Source organism: Mauremys mutica, chromosome 1, assembly GCF_020497125.1.
Source record: "Mauremys mutica isolate MM-2020 ecotype Southern chromosome 1, ASM2049712v1, whole genome shotgun sequence".
Lineage (NCBI taxonomy): Eukaryota > Metazoa > Chordata > Testudines > Geoemydidae > Mauremys > Mauremys mutica.
This window is the reverse complement of record NC_059072.1, coordinates 312571574-312592188: the sequence shown is the minus strand read 5'-3', so window position 1 is coordinate 312592188 and position 20615 is coordinate 312571574. Positions and strand designations below refer to the sequence as shown.

The following is a 20615-nucleotide window of genomic DNA, read 5'->3' as shown; positions in this document are numbered from 1 at the left end:
AAGGATGCCACTGCCCCATGTAACCCAAATGGCATGGTCACAAATTGGTATAAGCCAAAGGGGGTTGAGAAGGCCATCTTTGTGCATGAGGTCAGGGTCAGAAGGATCTGCCAATACCCTTTGGTGAGATCCAGAGTCGACAGGAACTTAGCTCCCCCTAACCTCTCAAGGAGTTCGTTGACCCATGGCATTGGGTAGGCATTGAACCGAGATATATCATTCACTTTTATAAAGTCAATACAAAAACAGATGGAGCCATTTGGTTTCGGAACTAGGACTACTGGGCTTGGCCACTCACAATGAGATTCTTCTATAATGCCCATGTCTAACATGACCTCGACTTCCTTCTGAATGGCCTCCCACATCTTCTTGGGCAGGGGCCAGTGGGGTTTGCATACCTTGTCCCAGTACAGTTGCAATATGACAACTCATGATGGTCATCCATCCTGTCCAAGCCGACAAGACCTCTGGGTAAGACCTCAGGAGTCCTTGGAGTTGCTTTCTCTGTGTCAGGTGTAGTCCTACTCCTATCACTTCAGGCCCGTCCTCAAAAGGTTCATCCACCAGGGACCCTAATTCTGGTTTGGATGTGCGGGGGGATAGGGAGTGATCAGTAACATATCCCTGCTCCTCCAGGCTTTTAGAAAATTGACATGATACATGCACGTCTTGCGGCGCCACCCTGGTAGCCGAACGTCATAATCGACCGGTCTGATCCGTCGCATGACTTCAAAGGGGCCTTGCCACTTAGCCAATAGTTTGGATTTGGTTGAGGGGTGCAGGATTAGGACCCAATCTCCAGATTCAAAGCTCCGAAGGCCTGGCTCCTTTATTATAGTGTTGTGCCTGACTCTGTTGTGCCTTTCCAGATTCTCCCTGGCAAAGCCTCTGAAGCCTCTCCTGTAGCTGTAGCATCTGATGAACAACCCCCTTTGCCTGGGTCCCTTGCTCTTCCCAGCCCTCCTTCAGAAGGTCGAGGATACCTTAGGGCTGTCTCCCATATAAGAATTTGAAGGGGGAGAACCCCGTGGAAGCTTCGGGTACCTCACGTATGACAAACAACAAGGCTGGGAGTAGCGTATCCTACCGTCGTACATCCTCTTCCACAAATTTGCGGAGCATGCTCTTCAAGGTCTTGTTATAAAGTTCCACCACCCCCAGATGGACGGATTGGTATAGGGATATCCTGAGGGCTCGTATACTTAAAAGATGGCAGAGGTCAACCATCAATCGGGAAGTCACATTTGTCCCCTGATCCGTTAAGATTTTGCAAGGTATCCCCACCTGGGAAAAGACCTTAACGAGTTCAGTGGCTATCTTAGGGGCAGTGGCAGTCCATAACGGGACTGCTTCTGCGTACCGGGTCGCGTAATCCACAAATCACAAAGTGGCCAGATGCACTCTTTTCTAGTGGGCACACCAAGTCAAGTCCTATTCACTCAAAGGGGATCCCGACCACTGGGAGGGGAATGAGGGATGCTTTCAGCACTCTTTTCGGGCCCGTGCATTGGCACTCTGGGCATGAGGCACAATAATTCTTCACCTTCTGGTGGATACCTGGCCAGAAGAACCGCCGCGCTACCCGTTGGCAGGTCTTTTCTCTTCCCAGGTGTCCTGCCCAGGGCACTGAATGGGCGAGGTGTAAAAGACCTTGGTGCAACCTCTGTGGGACCAGCATCTGATGGAGTACTTAGAGTCTGCAACATGTCCACCAGCCAACAGAAGCGGTCCTGACATATTTCAAAGTGTGGGCCTTGGGGCTTTAGGGGAGACCCCCCCGCTTCTTGCTCTCTAGAGGTGGCCTGTTCCTAAGCATGCCTAAGTATAGGGCCCTCTCCTTGTTCCTGAATAAAGTGACCATCGTGTTTGAGCTCTGTCTGTACATCATTGACAGAGGAATCCATTTGTGTAGATAGGGATACCAGGATCTTGGCAGACCTGGAAGGTCCTTCCCCTGGGTCATCATCCCAATCCCTCCTGAGCAGCCTTCTTTTTACCCGCTCCTCGCCTTCTGCTGGAGTGTCCTGGGTGGACTCTTGCAATAGTTCTAGGAACCACGGCCAGTCCCGTCCCAGAATCACCGGATAGGCCAGTCTGGGGATCACGCCCACCGAGAGATCCGCTCTTCGGTGGTATATCTCCAACATCACTCAGGCAGTAGGATACAAATGTAGGTCTCCGTGGACGCACTGGAAGTAGATGGGGGTTCCACGTGGCTCAAGATTGGGTACAAGATCACCCCGGATGAGAGTTTGACTATAGCCAGAGTCGATCAATGCCGTCGTAGGAATCCCTTCTATGAGCACCAGTACCCCAAGTTTCCCTGGGCCCCTCTTTTGGGCCCGGGGGCTGGCTACCCAGACCTGCCCGTAATTGCATTCCATGTAGGAGCAATCCCAATGAAAAATGTCCCTCTTGACCACATTCATAACAACAGTCTCTCGCTCCTCTGGGCGGCATGTCTATTCAAGTTGGCTCAACCCCAACAAGTGGTGTCTCTTCCTGCCGTGTAAGTCCTCAGGTGGCGGTCGGTTTCTCAGCCGGGTCACAGGTCCTGACCGGGGCTCCTGACAAACAGTGTAGTCCTCCCAGGGGGGCCAAGAGGGGTTCCCCCCCGCTGGCTGGTTTCTCCCCCCAGGTTCCTCCATCTTGCGGGGTCAGGGTTCCATAGTCTCAGCTGCCAAGTAATCTTCCATCAGTCCAACCACTCCCATAAGCATTGTGGGGCGGTGTCTATGCACCACTTCCCTCCGGCACGAAGGATTTGGGTGAACTGCTCCAAAGTTACAGTTTCTGCCACCTGAGCACCAGACCGCTGGTTGGGCCCTAGCCATCACCAAGCATACTCCTGAAGACACTGAGCCACTGCTCGTGGCCTACCCCCTGCAGGGTACCGTTCCTGATGAAAATACTGGAGGTAGGTCTCTGGGCTGATACCTGTCTGGTCTAATATGGCTGTCTTCACCTTTTCATAATCCAGGGTGTCCTGGGTGTCCAGGCTGCAGTAAGGGGCTAGAAGGGTGTCCCAGTGTCCTGCTGGGCATCATGCAGTGGTGGCCACCCATTCAAATGTCATGAGAAAGGCTTCAGGATCATCCCCAGGCCCCATCTTTGTGAGCCTTAGGGGGAGGCCAGGCGATAGAAATCCCGGGTGAGGGTTCGCTAGAGGGCTGACTGACGGCCCGCCTGGCCACAGTAATGCTGCCATTTGTTGGACAAGCCTTTCCTGGTGAGCTTGCTGCTGGGCAGCCAACTCCCGCATCATCTCCTTTTGGTGGCTCGTCATCTGTTGCAACAGCTGGGCGTATTGCTGCTGTTGTTGTGTGGCTTGTTGCTGCTGGCTTCCTAGGAGCCATTTCAAAACCTTATCCGACTCCATTACTCCAGTAATCTCGGGTCACTAGCACGTCAGGGCAATCAAGGGGAAAATCCGTACTCCCCTCGGATCTACTGGTTTTAGGCCTCACCTCAGGCCTGGGGCACTGCCCACATTCTCCACCACGTGTGACATGGTTGGGGGGGAACCCCATCCTGTGCAGGGCAAGTGGGTCTGCCTCTCATAGGGAATGGGGGAGGGGGAGGAGTATGTATTTTACATCTATGTCCCTCCCAGCCAGAGTCCATACGCTCGCTCTTATCAGCAGGGCGGTGTGGCCTAGTGGCCCAAGTCTATACATTTGCCCTTGTCAATTGGGCAGTAAGGTGTAGGGGCCAGTGTCAGTCAATCCGCCCCTTTACGCAGAACAGTAAGGCCCAATGGCCAGAGTCAGGAAATCCCCTCCTTTTTGCAGGACTGGCCCGAATCACTACATTCGCCCCGTCCACAGGGCTGTAAGGCTTAGTGACCAGAGTCAATAAATTTGCCCTTGTCAAATGAAAAAAGGGTTATGCAGTTACCCAGATAGCTATTGCATATCTTGAAGGTTCCTGAAATTACCACAGCCTTTTTAAAAATTAAACTCAGCTGTCCCTGACTAAATCACAATCAAATAATTTTGTCTCCAATTCAGAATCGCGTATGCTCGGATATGCTAAAATGCAGATTAAGCCACTTACATTTTAAAGTGTTTTTACAAGCTTTCAGGATCAGCTGAATTGGCAGGACAGCCACACAGCGTAATTTACGACAGGTCTCATCTTCCAAGGATACCAGTATAAATCAGGAGCAGCTCCATTGAAGTCAATAGTTACCCAGGTGTAAAACCACAGTGAGTGAGAAGAGAGGCCCTACATATACCCTATCATTCTGGGGAGTACATCAGTGAGGTTGTGGAATATGAGCTAAAATGATTAAAGATGCAAAAAACAAACGACAGAAAATGTAGGAAAACAAAATCTTCCTATGTCCATAGTGTCGGATTATAAATAAATAAAGGACAAATGAAAACATTAAGGACAGGAATTTAGATGCTCAAAAGTCAAGACATTCAAAAGTTAAGATGCAAGATTCAGCTCTGAATTACATCCATGTAAACCCAAAGTTGAAATCAATGGATTTACACTGGTGTAACACGAGCAGAATCTGAGCCAAGATTTCTGTAGTGATGTTAATTTGGAGTTGTTTCACATGGCATATGTTGAACACCACGAGTATCAATATATTCCTAGAAACTTTAAAAAGTAAGAGGTTAACAATATGTGCAACATGAATGAGTGAACTTTACAAAGACGGAAACCTCGGAGCTGACTCAGCATCCTCTGAAGTCAATGGGAGTCCCTCCATCATCTGCGGTGGGTGCTGGATCAGATCAGTTACCTTTTTAATTTCCTGAATTAAGTCTTTCTATTCATGAACTTCAAGTGACATCAACAAATGTCTTCGTATTTTACTTTCCCTGTTTCCCCCACCCCCGCTCCCCCCACGGAAAAGTCCAAACCTATTGAACTTGGGGAGTTCACAAGCTCCAATGACTTTCCTGCTGGAGTTTCTAAGCGCCTTGAGAGCTACTGAGTTTGCCAAGAGCTCACAGACAGTATTAAAGGAGAGCCTCATTCGATTTCTTTTCATCTATTCAGCCTCCTAACAGAGCATGTCCATCTTTTGCTTCAGCCTCCAAACACCGCGTAGGATCTCCTCCTGCATTCACATTCACTGGCACAGGTTGGCATCTGGAGACCATCGTTGCCTCTTACCTGTGAACTGATACGGACTTCCTGGTCCAGAAGAACTTCCTGGAGAGTTAGGATAGCTGATGCTGCTGGGTGACTGAGAGAACATGTTACTGGGTGATGATGGAAAAGGGGTGCAGGGAGTTTGCTGAAAAGAATCAGGATAGGTGGCATTATGTGGCATCAGAGGCTCACTGTGGAGGGAAGCACTCCGGAACTTGGCAAGGAGGCTGAGATGCGGGTTAAACTCACTGTGTCTTGGAACCAGTACTGGAGGCAACACTGAAAGTAAAAACAAGAGAGTACAAGTTTTAGTCAAACACCCACTCTAGCGTGCTGTATCTCTTTCTGCATCTGAGCGACACACCACACTACCAAAATGTCATTTCACATATACTATCCTCTGAATGTTGCTATAAATGTGTTACAAACATATTTTAAATACCCTTTACCAGAGTCCTCACAGTGTGTTGTTGTTACAAATCAGTTCATCCAGCACCCTTCATTGAAACTAGAAGATAATAAATCTGCTCAGCAACTGAGCTTTCTTCTTTCTTCAGTGGCAACACTACCATTCCTTACATAATATGACTAAAGCTTTCAGACAGCAGGCCCAGTTCTGCAGCTGCTACATGAACAAAACTCCAACTGTCTTCACCAAGGAGAGATAGTATGCATGCACACATACCACCCACTCCCCGAAAATAATGGAAGTGGCACATTTATACCCCTTAAAATTACAGCTCCCACAATCCCTTTTCTGGGATGCTGAGGAAGTCAGAGATTTGCACAATACTCTTGATAAGCAGGATTTGTCAAACTCAGAGCCCACTTTAATAATAAATAATAATATCTGGCACTTTTCAGGGATAGGGGTCAGTATAACTATCTGAATTTTACAGATGAGAAAACGCAGGCATGGAGAGGTTAGAGGCCAGATTTTAAAATGTATTTAGGTACCTGAAAATACACACAGGTGTCAAGTAGGATTTGCCTATAGCAATCCTTTCCGAATATCAATTCATTTATTTGTTCTGGTATTTCAACCTAGGTCCGGAGAAACAGGGGAGTCATGGTGCTCATGGTGGAATCCATGTAAGAACAGCAGCAAGACAGACTTGGATATATATGGTTGCTAACAGCATAGCAGAGTCAGTGAATGCACCGTAAATGCCTGGAATAACCTTGTGTGCACTCTAGTCCAAGGACTAACCCTACTAGCAAGGGCGAAAATTATCCTGTACTGCTATGTTGCTCCCAAGGTCATGCCCCCAGCAATGGAAAGGGACAGAGCTGTGTGCTGTATTTAATGATAGCGAATGGTCAATTAATTCTCCATTGAATAGATTTTTATGAATGTAACTTACAATCACCTTTTTTGTTAGACTTCCTTGTGTCACATCATTCTCTCTCTTTTCTGTGAAAAATGGGGGTGCAACTTTTCCTGTCTGTAGCATCTGTTGTTTTTAAATTTTCCTTCCCTCTCTCTTCATATTGTGTTTTTTCTTGCCCAACATTGTATCCACTAGATTCCCCCCAGCTATTCTGTTTCTCCTGTCTTCCCCGTTTGCCACCCCCCAAGCTCTTTCATAGAATCACAGAATATCAGGGTTGGAAGGGACCTCAGGAGATCATCTAGTCCATCCCCCTGCTCAAAGCAGGACCAATCCCCAAATGGCCCCCTCAAGGATTAAACTTACAACCCTGGGTTTAGCAGGCCAATGCTCAAACCACTGAGCTATTCCTCCTATATCCTATTGCTCTTTCATAACTTATCCCATCAACCTTTTCCTATCTCCTGCCTCCCCCAACACTCCCACCCACCCACCCACTGACACATAACACCTAATAGCCTGAGGACTGAGTATTATGGGATGGAGTAGGGAAGGGATTCACTGTCCAGAGGCAATGCCCAAGAGAAAAGCCAGCACCTCAACTACTGGGAAACAGGGAAGGCACTGGGATTCCTACCAGGGTGCTGTCCACAGTCCTACTCTAGGACTCCATCTGTCTAATCTGCCTCTTGCCTGAATGTGTCCAATAAACTGGAATCCTCCAGCCTGACACCAATCCCCTCCGGCTGCTGGAAAGAAGGAATATTCTTTCCTGTTCCTCTCTCCTGGTTGCGATGAGTTTGGGTTGGTGGTGCCCCCCCGCACCATCCATCTCCATCTCCTTACTGTGATGCATCTCTGCTGCTCAACCTCTCCCTTAGCTGCTGGGGTTTAAAAGTCTTCTTTCTCCAATGGATAGCTCCAGTGCTTGATGCTGCTGCTCTTCAGAATCTCCCCAAGCAGCAACATGAAACTGACCTGACTTTTGTCATTTCCTGGTGGCCCACAGGGTTCACAGCAGCCAAAAAGGGGGTGGCCGTGGTGTTTTCACTGTACTGCAGTTTGTGGAAGCTCTGAGCAGGAGCAGTCACACTACAGTAGCCTGTCTATAGACTTAGGAAGCTAGCACTGGAGCACTTGTGCTCTCTCTGTATTTAGAAGGTTTTCTTTGCACCATGAGGACTAGAAACAATTCTTTGCCTAAATGACCCCTGACAGTCTGCAGGTGCTGATGGCACTTGCCAGGGAAGGCTTCCTACTTGCCCAGGATAAGTGGGAAAGGGGAGTTTCCAAGTCTTGCAGCTCCATAAGCTTGTTAAACTGTTATATCCAGCTCTGACTGGCACACCCACACTTCTCCAGTGCACTGCTTCTGTGCCTACTGTGCCTAGAGGGGTGAAGCTACTGGGGTAGCAAGGAGGGTGGAGGTTTTTTCCGTTTGTGGCTAGTGAATCTCCAGAGGCTCCTTATTCTCCCTGCTCCTTTGCCCGCAGATGCCGTTCTCTGAGTCCTAAGAGGTGGCCATGCTGGAGACAGGGTAACCAGAGGTCTGACACTGAAACCCTGTCTGACCCCGTCACACCCAGTCTGTGCGAGTGATTCACCTAGATCATCTCTACTCACCACTGTTCCTTTGCCCCAGCTAATATCTGTAGCTGACCCTGTGGGGGTATATTAGTCCTCCTGCGCATTACAGAAGTATGCCAATGCGCCCCTAGCACAGCTGGCGACTAGTGGGCTGATCCCCCGAGTCCTGCCCTTGCTGCTCCTGGACTAGATTCTTTGTTGGTCATTGTCTTCCCCCCTCATCTACTGCGCTAGAGCTCGCTGAAAACCTGGCCAGGCACTAGCTGAAGACAGTTGTGTGGCACTCTGAGCACTTACACGTGCACCTGCCTGTTGTGCCTGTGGCTGCAGTTGCTAATGAGCACAACTAATTTTCCACACATTTTTTATCCCCCCATATAGTTGTTTAATGAAGGGTACAATCGGTGGCGGTTTAGCCACTGTGCCAACAGGGCCCATGCCCAGGGGCCCCGGCAAATTGGGGCATCCATGCGCACCCTGGCACTCCTGCCGGGAAGTGGGGTCAGGGTGCAGAGGCTTGCCCTGCTCCACCTGGCACTCCTGCCGGGGAGTGGGGGAAGCCCCCGTACCCAAACCCCACTCCCCAGCAGCTGTGCTGGACGGGCAGGGCATGGCAAGCCCCCATGCCCCTCGAGGAGCTCCAGGCGGGAGGGGGAATCCCCCACACTTCATCCCCATTTCCCTGACAGAAGCGCCGGGAGGGGGTGGGGGGACTGCAGGTGGAAGGGGTGGGGAGGGGCCCCCATTTGCTCTGGCCCAGGGCCCCCATAAACCCCTAATCCGCTTCTGGGTACAATAGCACATCTTCAGGTTCTGACCCTGTGCACAGCTGCAGAGGTTTACGCTTTTGAGAGTGCAGTCCTAGATGAGATTCCCCCCTTCCCTGAACTTTCCCTGTGTCCTTGATCATGGGCAACCCTACAGTAACAACATCATGTAGCATGTGAAGGGGGAAAATGGTCAAGAGACATTTCAGTTTTAAGCTTCACAAGGATTCAAATAAAAGCAGCAAAGAGTCATGTGGCACCTTATAGACTAACAGACGTTTTGGAGCATGAGCTTTCATGGGTGAATACCCACTTCGTCGGATGCATGTAGTGGAAATTTCCAGGGGCAGGTATATATATGCAAGCAAGAAGCAGGCTAGAGATAACGGAAAAGGATAAATGGACACAAATCAGATATTAGGCATGGCAATATACAAAAACCTGTAGGAGAACACTTCAACCTCCCTGGCCACACAATAGCAGATCTTAAGGTGGCCATCCTGCAGCAAAAATCTTCAGGACCAGACTTCAAAGAGAAACTGAGCTTCAGTTCATCTGCAAATTTGACACCATCAGCTCAGGATTAAACAAAGACTGTGAATGGCTTGCCAACTACAAAACCAGTTTCTCCTCCCTTGGTTTTCACACCTCAGCTGCTAGAAGAGGGCCTCATCCTCCCTGACTGAACTAACCTCGTTATCTCTAGCCTGCTTCTTGCTTGCTTATCTGTTAGTCTATAAGGTGCCACAGGACTCTTTGCTGCTTTTACAGATCCAGACTAACACGGCTACCTCTCTGATACATAAGGATTCAAATAGTCTCACAGGGTCCTTTTCACTCTTGGACCACAGCCACTTTTCCATGCTAACCACCATATAAATATTGTGGAGTAGATTTTTAGGCAGCACACTGGCTTGGGAGTTACCACATCTTCCTTTCTGGTCAATGAAACTCATTTATAGCAAGTCAAAAGTTCACCTTTGTTGCTGCTGCAGACAGCAGCACTGCATATTACAAGCTCCATTATCTGTCATCCAGTACACAGAGTGATCTCATTTAAAAATAATAGAGCAGGCAGTTTTTACATTATTTTAAAATTGCAGTTTTAGTTGGCAGTAATCCATTTCTAACTCAGACTTCTGACCTGGAGAATGGGGAAATGACTCTAGCCACCCAATCCACCTCCTCTAAATTGGAAGGATTATTCTCTATCTCCAAGTCTCAGTTCTGCAAATCAAGGGGATGTTTTCAAAACAGGGAAGTGACAGTGGTGCTTTCTAACAGCAACTACTGCGCACTCCAAAGTCACTGCCTGGATTCCACCAGCAGTTGTGGGCTTGGGGAAATTTCACTGGAGGGAGGCTGGTAGTGGCAGAAGCCACACGCAACCTATGTTCTGTCGTTTGGCATACGTCACAAAGCTGACGAGGCGGCCTAATGGGAGAGAGAGGGATCAGTGCATCTCGAGTTCCAGGCTGGGCCTTAAGAGTTGGTCTCCCTGATGAAGCAGCAAAGAATCCTGTGGCACCTTATAGACTAACAGACGTTTTGCAGCATGAGCTTTCGTGGGTGAATACCCACTTCTTCGGATCTCCCTGGTGGAGATCTACTGCCCCTTCTTTCTCCTTCCCCACTCTGCCATGGTAAGTCCCGTCTTTGGGATAGGAGGAACTCACTGAATAAATCAAAACCACTGGTTTTGAATTCAAGTTATGGATTGGAGTATAGAATGGGTCACTCAAGAGAAGGGACAACAGAATGGGAACAATGGAATTTATGGGAAGAGTGAGTTGAAAAATAAAGGACATTTGAGGAGATCAATACAGCATAGCAGTTCTGTGACCATCACTGGGTTTATTAGTGAACAATCTAAGATGCAGTTTCTTTAGCTCCTAAGGCTAAGATGCAAAGAAACTCACACAAGCCTACAGGAACCACAGTTAGACATGAAGAGTATTGTATTTTTTCTGTAGCTAACCAAAATTGTTATTTAAATGGATTGCAGCCTAGACAATTGGGAGCTGTTACATTTTGTTCAAAGGAGAGGAGTGCCCGACACCAGGACCAGATACTGACAGAGCCTGACCCTTAACCCTCTGGGCTTAAGGGCAAAGACAACAAACTTCAGAGCTCCTGCAGCAGTATCCAGAACTGTCACAGAATAACAGCTGTTAGCAGACACTGAATAGATCATAAGATCTGCACTGTTCATGATTAATATACTGATTTAAATGGAATTACTCCTGACTTACACCAGTGCGAGAGGACAATAAAGCCAACAACCTTTCAAAGGCAAAGATACACAAAATTAGGGTGACCAAATAGCCAGTGTGAAAAATCAGGACAGGGGGTGGGGGGGTAACAGGCACCTATATAAGAAAAAGTCCTGAATATCAGGACTGTCCCTATAAAATTGGAACATCTGGTCACCTTACAGAAAATGGATATTATCTTAGTGTCTTTTTGAGATTATTTGAATAGCTTATTTTAGTAAATCATTACATCAACCACTTCCACCCAAATTAGACAACTATCAATTCACCTGTAAGATTTAAACAAAACAAATGTTTTTAGAAGTTCAGATCCATTTCAGAGTGAGAGCTCAGTTTTAAAGCAAGGAACATCAGGAAGGGGAGCAGCCATTGTTGCATTAATGTTAATAAATGCCTTTCTCTCTCTTAAATTATACGAAACAGTAATAAAAGAAAAATCCCATGGTTCATTTTATCTGATCTTAATGTCAATTCAAAGTTTAGGACTGACAGAGGATCATCAATGGCGGTACCTGGTTTACAGTTACTAAGGACAAACCCTATTCACTAGTAAATTGCCACAAGGCCAGGATTGGGCTCAATAATTTTACAATCATTGTTCAGCAGTTTCTTTGCCACACAAATCCAATGACTTGATCTCGTGATAAAGGCAGGGATTTACAATGCAGGTTGACATCTACCCTGAAGAGGATCCTCAGCAGAAAAATTTAAAGTTGCATGTGGACTTTGGGGGTGGGGGGGGGTTGAATAGAACTGTCCACCCAGCTACGAAAAACTCACAATGGCAAGACAGCAGGTATTTTAAGAGGCCTTGACTGATCTAAGGTCTAGGATCTTTGGTGCACCTTCATAACAATTAATCCATCCCTGTGGATCCACTCTAATCTTTAAAAAGGCCATTTACTGTGGATTAGTAAATCAGTTTTTGTCCTTTTAGAATTGGGCAAAGATCCAGCCAGGATGGAGAGACTCATTTGTGCCTAATTTCATGCTAATGGGCACAATAGCACCAGCACATTAGCTAGTGAGGTTCTCAGGGAAGCTAGCACTCAATACATCAAAGGAAAAAAGCTTTCAGCACCCTGGACAAGTTCCTGATGTTCGATTCTCCTCTCACACTTCAATGGGATTTCCTTGTATCCTACCAGAGGAGAGTAGAGCCCCTTGTAAATCACAATTATGGGCAGAAGCTAGATCTGGGATCCCTTTCAGCAGAAAAGACAGCTGATCTTTCCAGCTGAACAGAGCCTTCTTTGTTATGATTTCACAATAGAATTAGTTATGATGCACCAAGTACAGACATTTCACCTAAAGAGCTGATATATAATTTTCAGCTGATATATTACCTGGGGTCTCCACCCGCCGGTAATGGTAGGGGTTGATGCAAACTTCTTTCTGCTTCGAGCCAAATGGGAACTCGCAACATTCTAGTGGTTTCAATTCATGGTGAGACTGTAAATCGGGCCAACGCCACACTCGGCAATAGATGACATGGGGCAGCCCCTTGCGATGAGACACCTGCAGCCTCCCATCCAAGGAGCGTGGGATTGTGACACACTTACTGGGCTGGCCAGGACAGCTCAGAGCCCTCTCAAGTTCTTCCATAGCACCTTTCTTCTTCTTCAGTTTCTTCACCAGGGAATCCACAGCCTTCTCTGCCCACTTCTCCTCTTCATCTCCTTGCTTCCAACCCAGCAGTCTCTTCACTGCTGGGCTGGTGAAGGAGAACAATGAGCTAATAGGGGTGCTGGAGTGCATAAGAAGCAAAGATTGTGTGTAAGTGTAAAGAGAAGCACAAATCCCTTGCTGCTTACAAAGCTTGGGTGAAGTCTTCACAATATTCAGATGGGCAGCTGCCTTCACAGAAAGTCTCTTTCCCACATAACAGTCTTCCTAATCTTCGACACAGCTTGAGAACACTCCAACTGGGTGGGATTCAGACCTCTCCACAATACCAAGAAAATGTTGATCAAGCCTGAAACAATAACACAATCCATAGTTAGGTTTAATACGTTTCCTGACTTATGTTTTTAATAAAATTAGATAAAAAGAGAAGTAAGTTCAAAAGTGTGTTTACTTTTCACTCTGCTATTTTGGGCCCAATGCTATCCCTGGAAGCTGGTCCCTTGGTTTTTAGATTTCTCTAACGTGAGACTGAGCAAAGAGTATAGTCACTTACAGTCAGCTTCTAGTGAATTCACTTCCTGTTTTCCTGTGGTCAGCTTCTTGAGGGCCCTCCTTAAAGCATGGGAGGTGGAGGACCTCAAGAAGCTGACCACCACAGTGACTGTGCCCAAGTGAGTCTGTACACCCTGCACCCCACAGGGCTCTGTACCTGAGAGCTTTCCTCTGTGGACAAGAAGGAAAGGACATTTGACATGCAGCCCTAAATCACAGTGGTCTTTGTTGTTGCCCGTATGACCCTACTTGCCCAGCAGATGTACATGACAAGCACTGGGAGAAAAGACTTATCATGAAAACATGAACAGCATGAGTGAATTGAAAACAGGGAGGAAGAAACATTTATGCGTGCAAAATACACACATGCTTATTTCAATGCCATAGTGCCAGTCTCTGTGCTATGTTATAAATGAATTCAACAAGCCAGAATGATTTATCAAAAGAAAGTTGAGTAGCTGATAAAGCAGCAAACTGTAATTGGTCTAGATCAGTGATTTCCATCTTTGTGTAATGACTGGATCAGTTTACCAAATAAATGGCTTGGTCCTTCCAGGAAGTGTTGAGTGCCCTCAACTCCAACTGACTGATGCTCTGCACCTCCTAGAAGCAGGCCCTAAGGCCTGTCTGGAATCAGCTAGGCAAGGCTGAGATCTTCTTAATGAGGCTTTGATCCTTAATCTGTTTAGGATCTATTAACCAGGGCACCTGGCTACTTAAGGAAAACAGGGGTTTAAAAAGCCAGTGCCTAAGCAACCAGAGGAGCAAGCGAACAGAAGCATAAACAGAGGAGTTCTGAGAAGAGGCGAGAGAGCCAGATCCACCAAATGTTCTCTAAACTTAGGCCAATAAACCACTCCCCACCCAAACCACAACACTCTCCCCACCCCACAAAAACAACCAACAACCCCAAAAAAGCTGCAGGAATAAAAAGAATGCAGGCAGAAGTCCAGCAGCAGACTACCCAGTTTATTGCACGGAATGTAGCATGTATGATTACCTGCTTTGTGGGCAGGTACCATATGTGTGCATTCAGTGCAATGTGCTCATGGCCCTCAGAAACTGTGTATGGGCTCTTGAGCAGAGTGGTTGAACTAGAAGAGCTAAGGGAGACAGAGAGACACACAGATGTGAGTTTCCGGGACACAACAGAGTAGTCTTACCCCCAGTCTGACAGCCTCAGTGCTGTTGAGGATGAAAGTCTCAGGGAAGGAGAACATCAAAATGAAGTGGAGGGAAAGAATTCCATAGATGGGACCTTCCTTCCAGATAATGTTGTGGTATCCTCTTATGCTGAGGATACCTCCCCAGAGATGGAATACCAGTTATTGGGAAGAGACTAGTATTAGTAATGGGGGATTCGATCTTTAGAAATATAGATAGCTGGGTTTGTGGTGACCAAGATAACCGCATGGTGACTTGCCTGTCGGGTACAAAGACTGTGGATCTCAAGACACCTAGACAGGTTTATAGGCAGTGCTGGGAAGGTCATTGGTACATGTATGCACCAATAACAGAGAAGGACAGGAAATAGGTCCTGGAGGCCAATTTGAGGCTGCTAGGTAAGAGACTGAAGTCCAGAACCTTCAAGGTAACACCCTTTGAAATGCTTCCAGTTCCATGTGTAGGGCCAGCTAGACAGGCAAAACTGCATTAGGAGATGATGGTGTAGGGAGGGTTATAAGTTTATTAGGAACTGCAGAATATTTGGGAAAGGAGGAGCCTATACAGGAAGGATGGGCTCCACCTAAACCAAAACGGAACCAGATTGCTGGCATGTAAAATTAAAAAGATCATAGAGGAATTTTTAAACTACGGGCTGGGGTAAAGCTGACAGGTGCAGAGGAGCACACAGTTTGGACAGAGACATACCATAGGGGAGGCTGTATTAATGAGGATTCTCTATATCCTAGTAAAGAGAAGAGGATAGAATTTGATAAGTACAGATAGGAACTGCAGAGAAAAAACAGTCATATGACAAAAAGTCCCATTCAATTACATCACGTGAAAGCAGACAACTAAAAAGTGACAAATTATATAAGTACTTGTATACAAATGCTAGAAGTCTAAATACTAAGATGGGTAAACTTGAGTGCCTAGTATTAAGTGAAGATATTGACAGAATGATGACAATCAATGGGACATGGTAAAACCAGGGGACAAAAATATGTAGGAATTACAGAGTAGGTTATGCTGGTGGGGGAGTGGCAGTATATGTAAAAGAAAGAATAGAGTCAAATAGACTAAAAATCTTAAATGAATCAAACTGTACCATAGAATTTCTATGGCTAGAAATTCCATGCTTGAAGAGTACAGAAGTAGGAATATACTACTGATGACCTGACCAAGCTGGCGATGGTGAGTGTGAAATGCCTGGGGAGGCTAGAGAGGATATAAAAATAGAGAACTCAATAATAATGGGGGATTTCAACTATCTCCATATTGACTGGGTACATGTCACCTCAGGAGGGGATGCAGAGAGAAAGTTTCTAGACACCTTAAATGACTGCTTCTTGGAACCCACAAAGGGAGAGGTAATTCTTGATTTAGTCTTAAGTGGAGCACAGGATCTGGTTCAAGAGGGTGAATATAGCTGAACCACTCGGTAATAGCAACTGTCATATAATTAAATTTAACATTCAGAAGGAGTGGGGGGGAGAGAGAAATACCAAAGGAGACCAGCACAGTAACATTTAATTTCAGAAAGGGGGACTACCTAAAAATAAGGAAGCTAGTTGAAATAGAAATTAAAAAGGTACAGTCACAAGAGTGAAATGCCTGCAAGCTGCATGGAATTTTTTTTTAAAAAACACACCATAATAGAGGTTCAAACTAAACATACCCCCCCATTAAAAAAAAACAGTAAAAAAGCCCACCCAAAATGCCACCATAGCTATCTGGCTTCAAGACTAAGCTTGATAAGTTTATGGAGGGGATGGTATAATGGGATAGCCTAATTTTGGCAATTAATTTGTCTTTGACTACTAGCAGTAAATATGCCCAATGGCTTGTGATGGGATGTTAGATGGGATGGGATCTGAGTAACTACAGAGAATTCTTTCCTGGGTGTCTGGCTGGTGAGTCTTGCCCACATGCTCAGGGTTTAACTGATCGCCATATTTGCGGTTGGGAAGGAATTTTCCTCTAGGGCAGACTGGCAGAAGCCCTGGGGGTTTTTGCCTTCCTCTGCAGCATGGGGCATGGGTCACTTACTGGAAGATTCTCTGCACCTTGAAGTCTGTAAACCATGATTTGAAGACTTCAATGGCTCAGACACAGGTTTGATACAGGAGTGGGTGGGTGAGATTCTGTGGCCTGCATTGTGCAGGAGGTCAGACTAGATGATTATAATGGTCCCTTCTGACCTTAAAGTCTATGATTCTATGATTCTAGATAAAATTCAGTGCTGATAAATGCAAAGTAATGCATACTGGAAAACAATCTCAACTATACATACAAAACGATGCAATCTAAATTAGCTTTTTCCACAATGACTCCAAGATCTCTTTCTCGAGTGGTTAGTTCCTGAAAACATCCATTCAACGTGAAGCAGCAGTCATAAAAAGTGAACAATGTTAGGAACAATGTTAGTTGTATGCAGTGTGGTAGCCATGTCAGTCCCAGGATATTAGAGAGAAAAGATAAGTGAGTTAATATCAGAAGAGCTCTGTGTAGCTCAAAAGCTTGTCTCTCTCACCAACAGAGGTTGGTTGGTCCAATAAAAGATATTAACTCAACTACTTTGTCTCTCTAGGAACCATTAGGAAAGGGATAGATGATAAGTCAGTAATCATAATGCCACCATATAAATCAATGGTACCTCCACACCTTGAATACTGCATGTAGTTCTGGTCACCCCAAATAGGTGCTGGAACAAGAAGCACTGGGGATGTGGCAGCTTGAAGGGGTTTCCATCATATACAGGGTTTACAGTTTGGTTCAATGGGTCTCAGCAGTCCTACTATACAAATTGTTCCAGCGCCCTGTCACCTTATCTCAAAAAAGCGAATATTAGAAATGGAAAAGGTACAGAGAAAGGCACTCCCCAAGATGGATAAGTAAAAATGGAAATTTTTTATGACCCATTCATAAGCCAACCCTATAATTCAGGGGTCGGCAAACTTTGGCTCCCGGGCCATCAGGATAAGCCGCTGGCAGGCCGAGAAGGTTTGTTTACCTCGAGTGTCCGCAGGCACAGAGGTAAACCTAAGTAAACAGTGTCCTGGCCCGCCAGAGGCTTACCCTGATGGGCTGGGACAGCAACTGGTGGGGAAATTGGGGGTGGAGGGGAGAAGCTGGGGGTCAGGGGAGTAACCCCTGTGACCACCCCCCACATGATCCCACCCCTAGCCTGGGACCCCACACTCTCCCCATCCCATCCCTTCCCACCTTAGCTGGGGCAGGCCAGGGGAGGATGTCTCTGGCCTGGCCAGAACTGCTCCAGCAGGCTGGGCAGCGCAGCTGCAGCCTGCCAGCCCCGGAGCTGCAGCTGCTTCAGAGGCTGCAGGGGAAGCAGCGTGGCCAGAAGCGAAGAGACTCTGACCGCAACTCATCCCTTCTGGCTCTGCTGGCTGTGCTGCCTCTCCTTGCTCCCTGTTGGGGGGAGGGCCTATGTCCCACCTCTCCTTCTCTATACCCGTTCATAAGCCAACTCTCTTCTCTGATGCTTCCCTTTTTTACTAAAAAAAAAAAAAAAAAAAATCAGGTACTTCTTCACACCATGCACAGTCAACCTGTTGCCAGGGGATGTTGTGAAGTCCAAAACTATAACTGGGTTCAAAAAAGAATTAGATAAGTTCATGGAGGATAGGTCTATCAGTGGGTATTAGTCAAGATGGTCAGGGATGCAACCCCATGCTCTGGGTATCCCTAAGCCTTTGACTGCCAGATGCTGGGTCTAGACAACAGGGGATGGATTACTTGATAATTGCCCTGTTCTGTTCGTTCCCTTTGAAGCATCTGGCATTGGCTACTGTCAGAAGACAGGATACTGGGCTAGACAGACCTTTGGTCTGACCCAGTAGTCAGACATCCAGACTCTACTCTGCACACAGCTATTAAGTTTGGGCTGCTCCAAATTCCAGCCTCATGAGAGAAAACAAAACATGAATAGGAAGGAGCCCTGATGACGACTAGTGGATCAGGCCCTATGGCAGGAATGGGGAACCTAGAGAGCCAATGACTAACTCCTGCTGTATCAGTATGGTTGTAAGTACCTGCTATAGGCTGATGGGGAAAATGGGGCACATTTTTTTTATCTGAAGAGTGTCCCCAGGCGTTAATGTATGTAAACAACTGGTCTTGATAAGGTAATGTAATTTTACAATTAGCAGATCTGAAAGCATACGTGGAATACAAACTTACATACGTAAGAATATTGTTCTGAGATTTTTTTCCATTTTGAACAAGGTTTTAAATAAACACATTAATCTCTTCCAGTCAAATTAAATAATTCAACAGTGACCTCAGCATGAGTCTGAACACTATTGTTGTTAGTGGGAGAGAAGCCAAGGGAACATGTATAAAAGCAAAAGCAGTGCTCTGTAGACCATGTGATGAAGTCTAAGATAAGGCTACATTGTACAATTTCCTTTCATGCTCCTTCATTTCTCTCTTAAGACAAGAATTTAAAAAAAAAATCTAAATGATCATACAAGGTATAAATGGCATTAAATGCCGCTTTTAGATATACACACCCTATACTGCTATTGACTAACATTATCATCAGAACATCCTACTTCAGAGCTATTAGATTACAGAATACTGCAGGCTGCTCAGCAGACGAAACCATTTGTTCCTGTGCCTAGATGTTCCATTAGGAAATACTTAGGCAGCCTCTCTGCTATAGTGCTGTAAAGACAGAAATATGGTAATTCACAACCTAATTTAATTTAAACAATCTTTTAGGACCACATTTGTTTCAGACATAAGCATCTCGTATCGAGCAACTTATACTGGTAGTGGGTGCCTGCAGCACTGCCAGGTTAAAGTTCTAAAATGCTTTAAGCAATGCTTGAGTCTGACGTGTTTCCAGCATTGATGGTCTGACATGTTTTCCTATGTGGATGATTTGAGTCCATGGGAAAAGCGTGTCTCAACTCTGATGATCAAACTCTACAGTTTTACAAAGTCATGAGCTTTGCCATTTGAGATCTGGTGTTACCACCAGTTCTGGTCTCACTTTTTCTGAATTTCAAGCTTTGTGGTGATAGCACATGCAACATTCGTGTGAATGCCTTGCATCATTCAGTCATTAGTTACTTCTCTAGCATACCTCACTTTCCACAGAGCTCAGGATGGAAGGGTAAGACAGCATGAAACCATCTTACTCTTCCACTGATTCCTTCTGTGATAGGAAGACCCTTTAAGAGGGACCCAAGAGCTGTGCAGGCTACAGAATACCCTGGCAGTGTGGCTCTGTTGAAGCCATGCTGCTAGGGAGCCTGACACTAAGAGGAGAGGACTGCAGAGGACACAGAGCCATCATACCCTTGCTGTTTTGTAACCTGATCCAACTTCCAATGAAGTCAGTGAAAAGGCATCTAGTAAGTTAATGGAAGCTGCATCAGTTTGTCCAGTAGGAGCAGACAGCCCTGGCATGGTAGAGCCCTGCATTCAGGAATGGATCTTGGGAGTCTCTCTGAGACAATTCAAGTAGCGCCCAATGGTGCAGCCAATGGAACTTATTCCTGGACAGAGGACTAGCACAAGGCTTATGCATCACTTATGACCCATTTAAATCCAATTTTGAGGACTTTAGTGGTGCATAGCCCTTGTGCTGATCTTCTACATGGGTGGATTTCACCCAACAGGTATAATCCTGCTCTTGTTGAAGTCAATGGGAAAAGTTCCACTGGTGTTAAAGGAAACAGGACATGGCTACAAGCCACTGTGTAGAGAGCAGAAGCCAGTTTTGCCTAATGCTGTGTACATACATATCTACAGTAAGAACTGCACCCTACTGCACATCTATCCAGGACACAGTGTAAGATTGTCTTGCTCTCACTGTACACCCAACCGACTGACTCACAAGCAGCACGGGTACCAGTCTAGAAAAAGACTGCTGTCATCAGTCTCGGTGTCACTGAAACAGCTAAATATGTGCACAGAGTAGATATTCTCAGAGGGCTGTCTAGACATACACTGTGCAATGCTTTGGGATATTGCTAGACACTGGGAAACGGTGAATCTATAGGACAGCAACTAAACCGCTACAAGAATCAAAGGAAAAAGAAACCGTCTGTAGATAAAATGTCTCCAATATAAAGGACTGTGTGTTTAACGCGATACTATCTGTAACTTTCTTACATATTCCTGTTACAGCTAACACCTCAGATTACTGTAACTAAAAGAGATCATAGGGAAAG

At 46.1% G+C, this 20615-nt stretch overlaps 1 protein-coding gene across 2 annotated transcripts in view; it reads right to left on the bottom strand.

The window, feature by feature from the left end:
* Positions 1-20615, bottom strand: part of SMAD9 (SMAD family member 9) — a 71745-nt gene that overhangs the window by 36130 nt on the left and 15000 nt on the right. For both annotated transcript variants that reach the window (XM_045015615.1, XM_045015623.1), the window contains exons 2-3: positions 12417-13045; positions 5134-5391 (exon numbers count right to left, since the gene is read on the bottom strand). In XM_045015615.1, the coding sequence (XP_044871550.1) occupies positions 5134-5391; positions 12417-12828 (670 nt within the window). In that variant the 5' untranslated portion in view covers positions 12829-13045. The remainder of the gene's footprint in view (positions 1-5133; positions 5392-12416; positions 13046-20615) is intronic.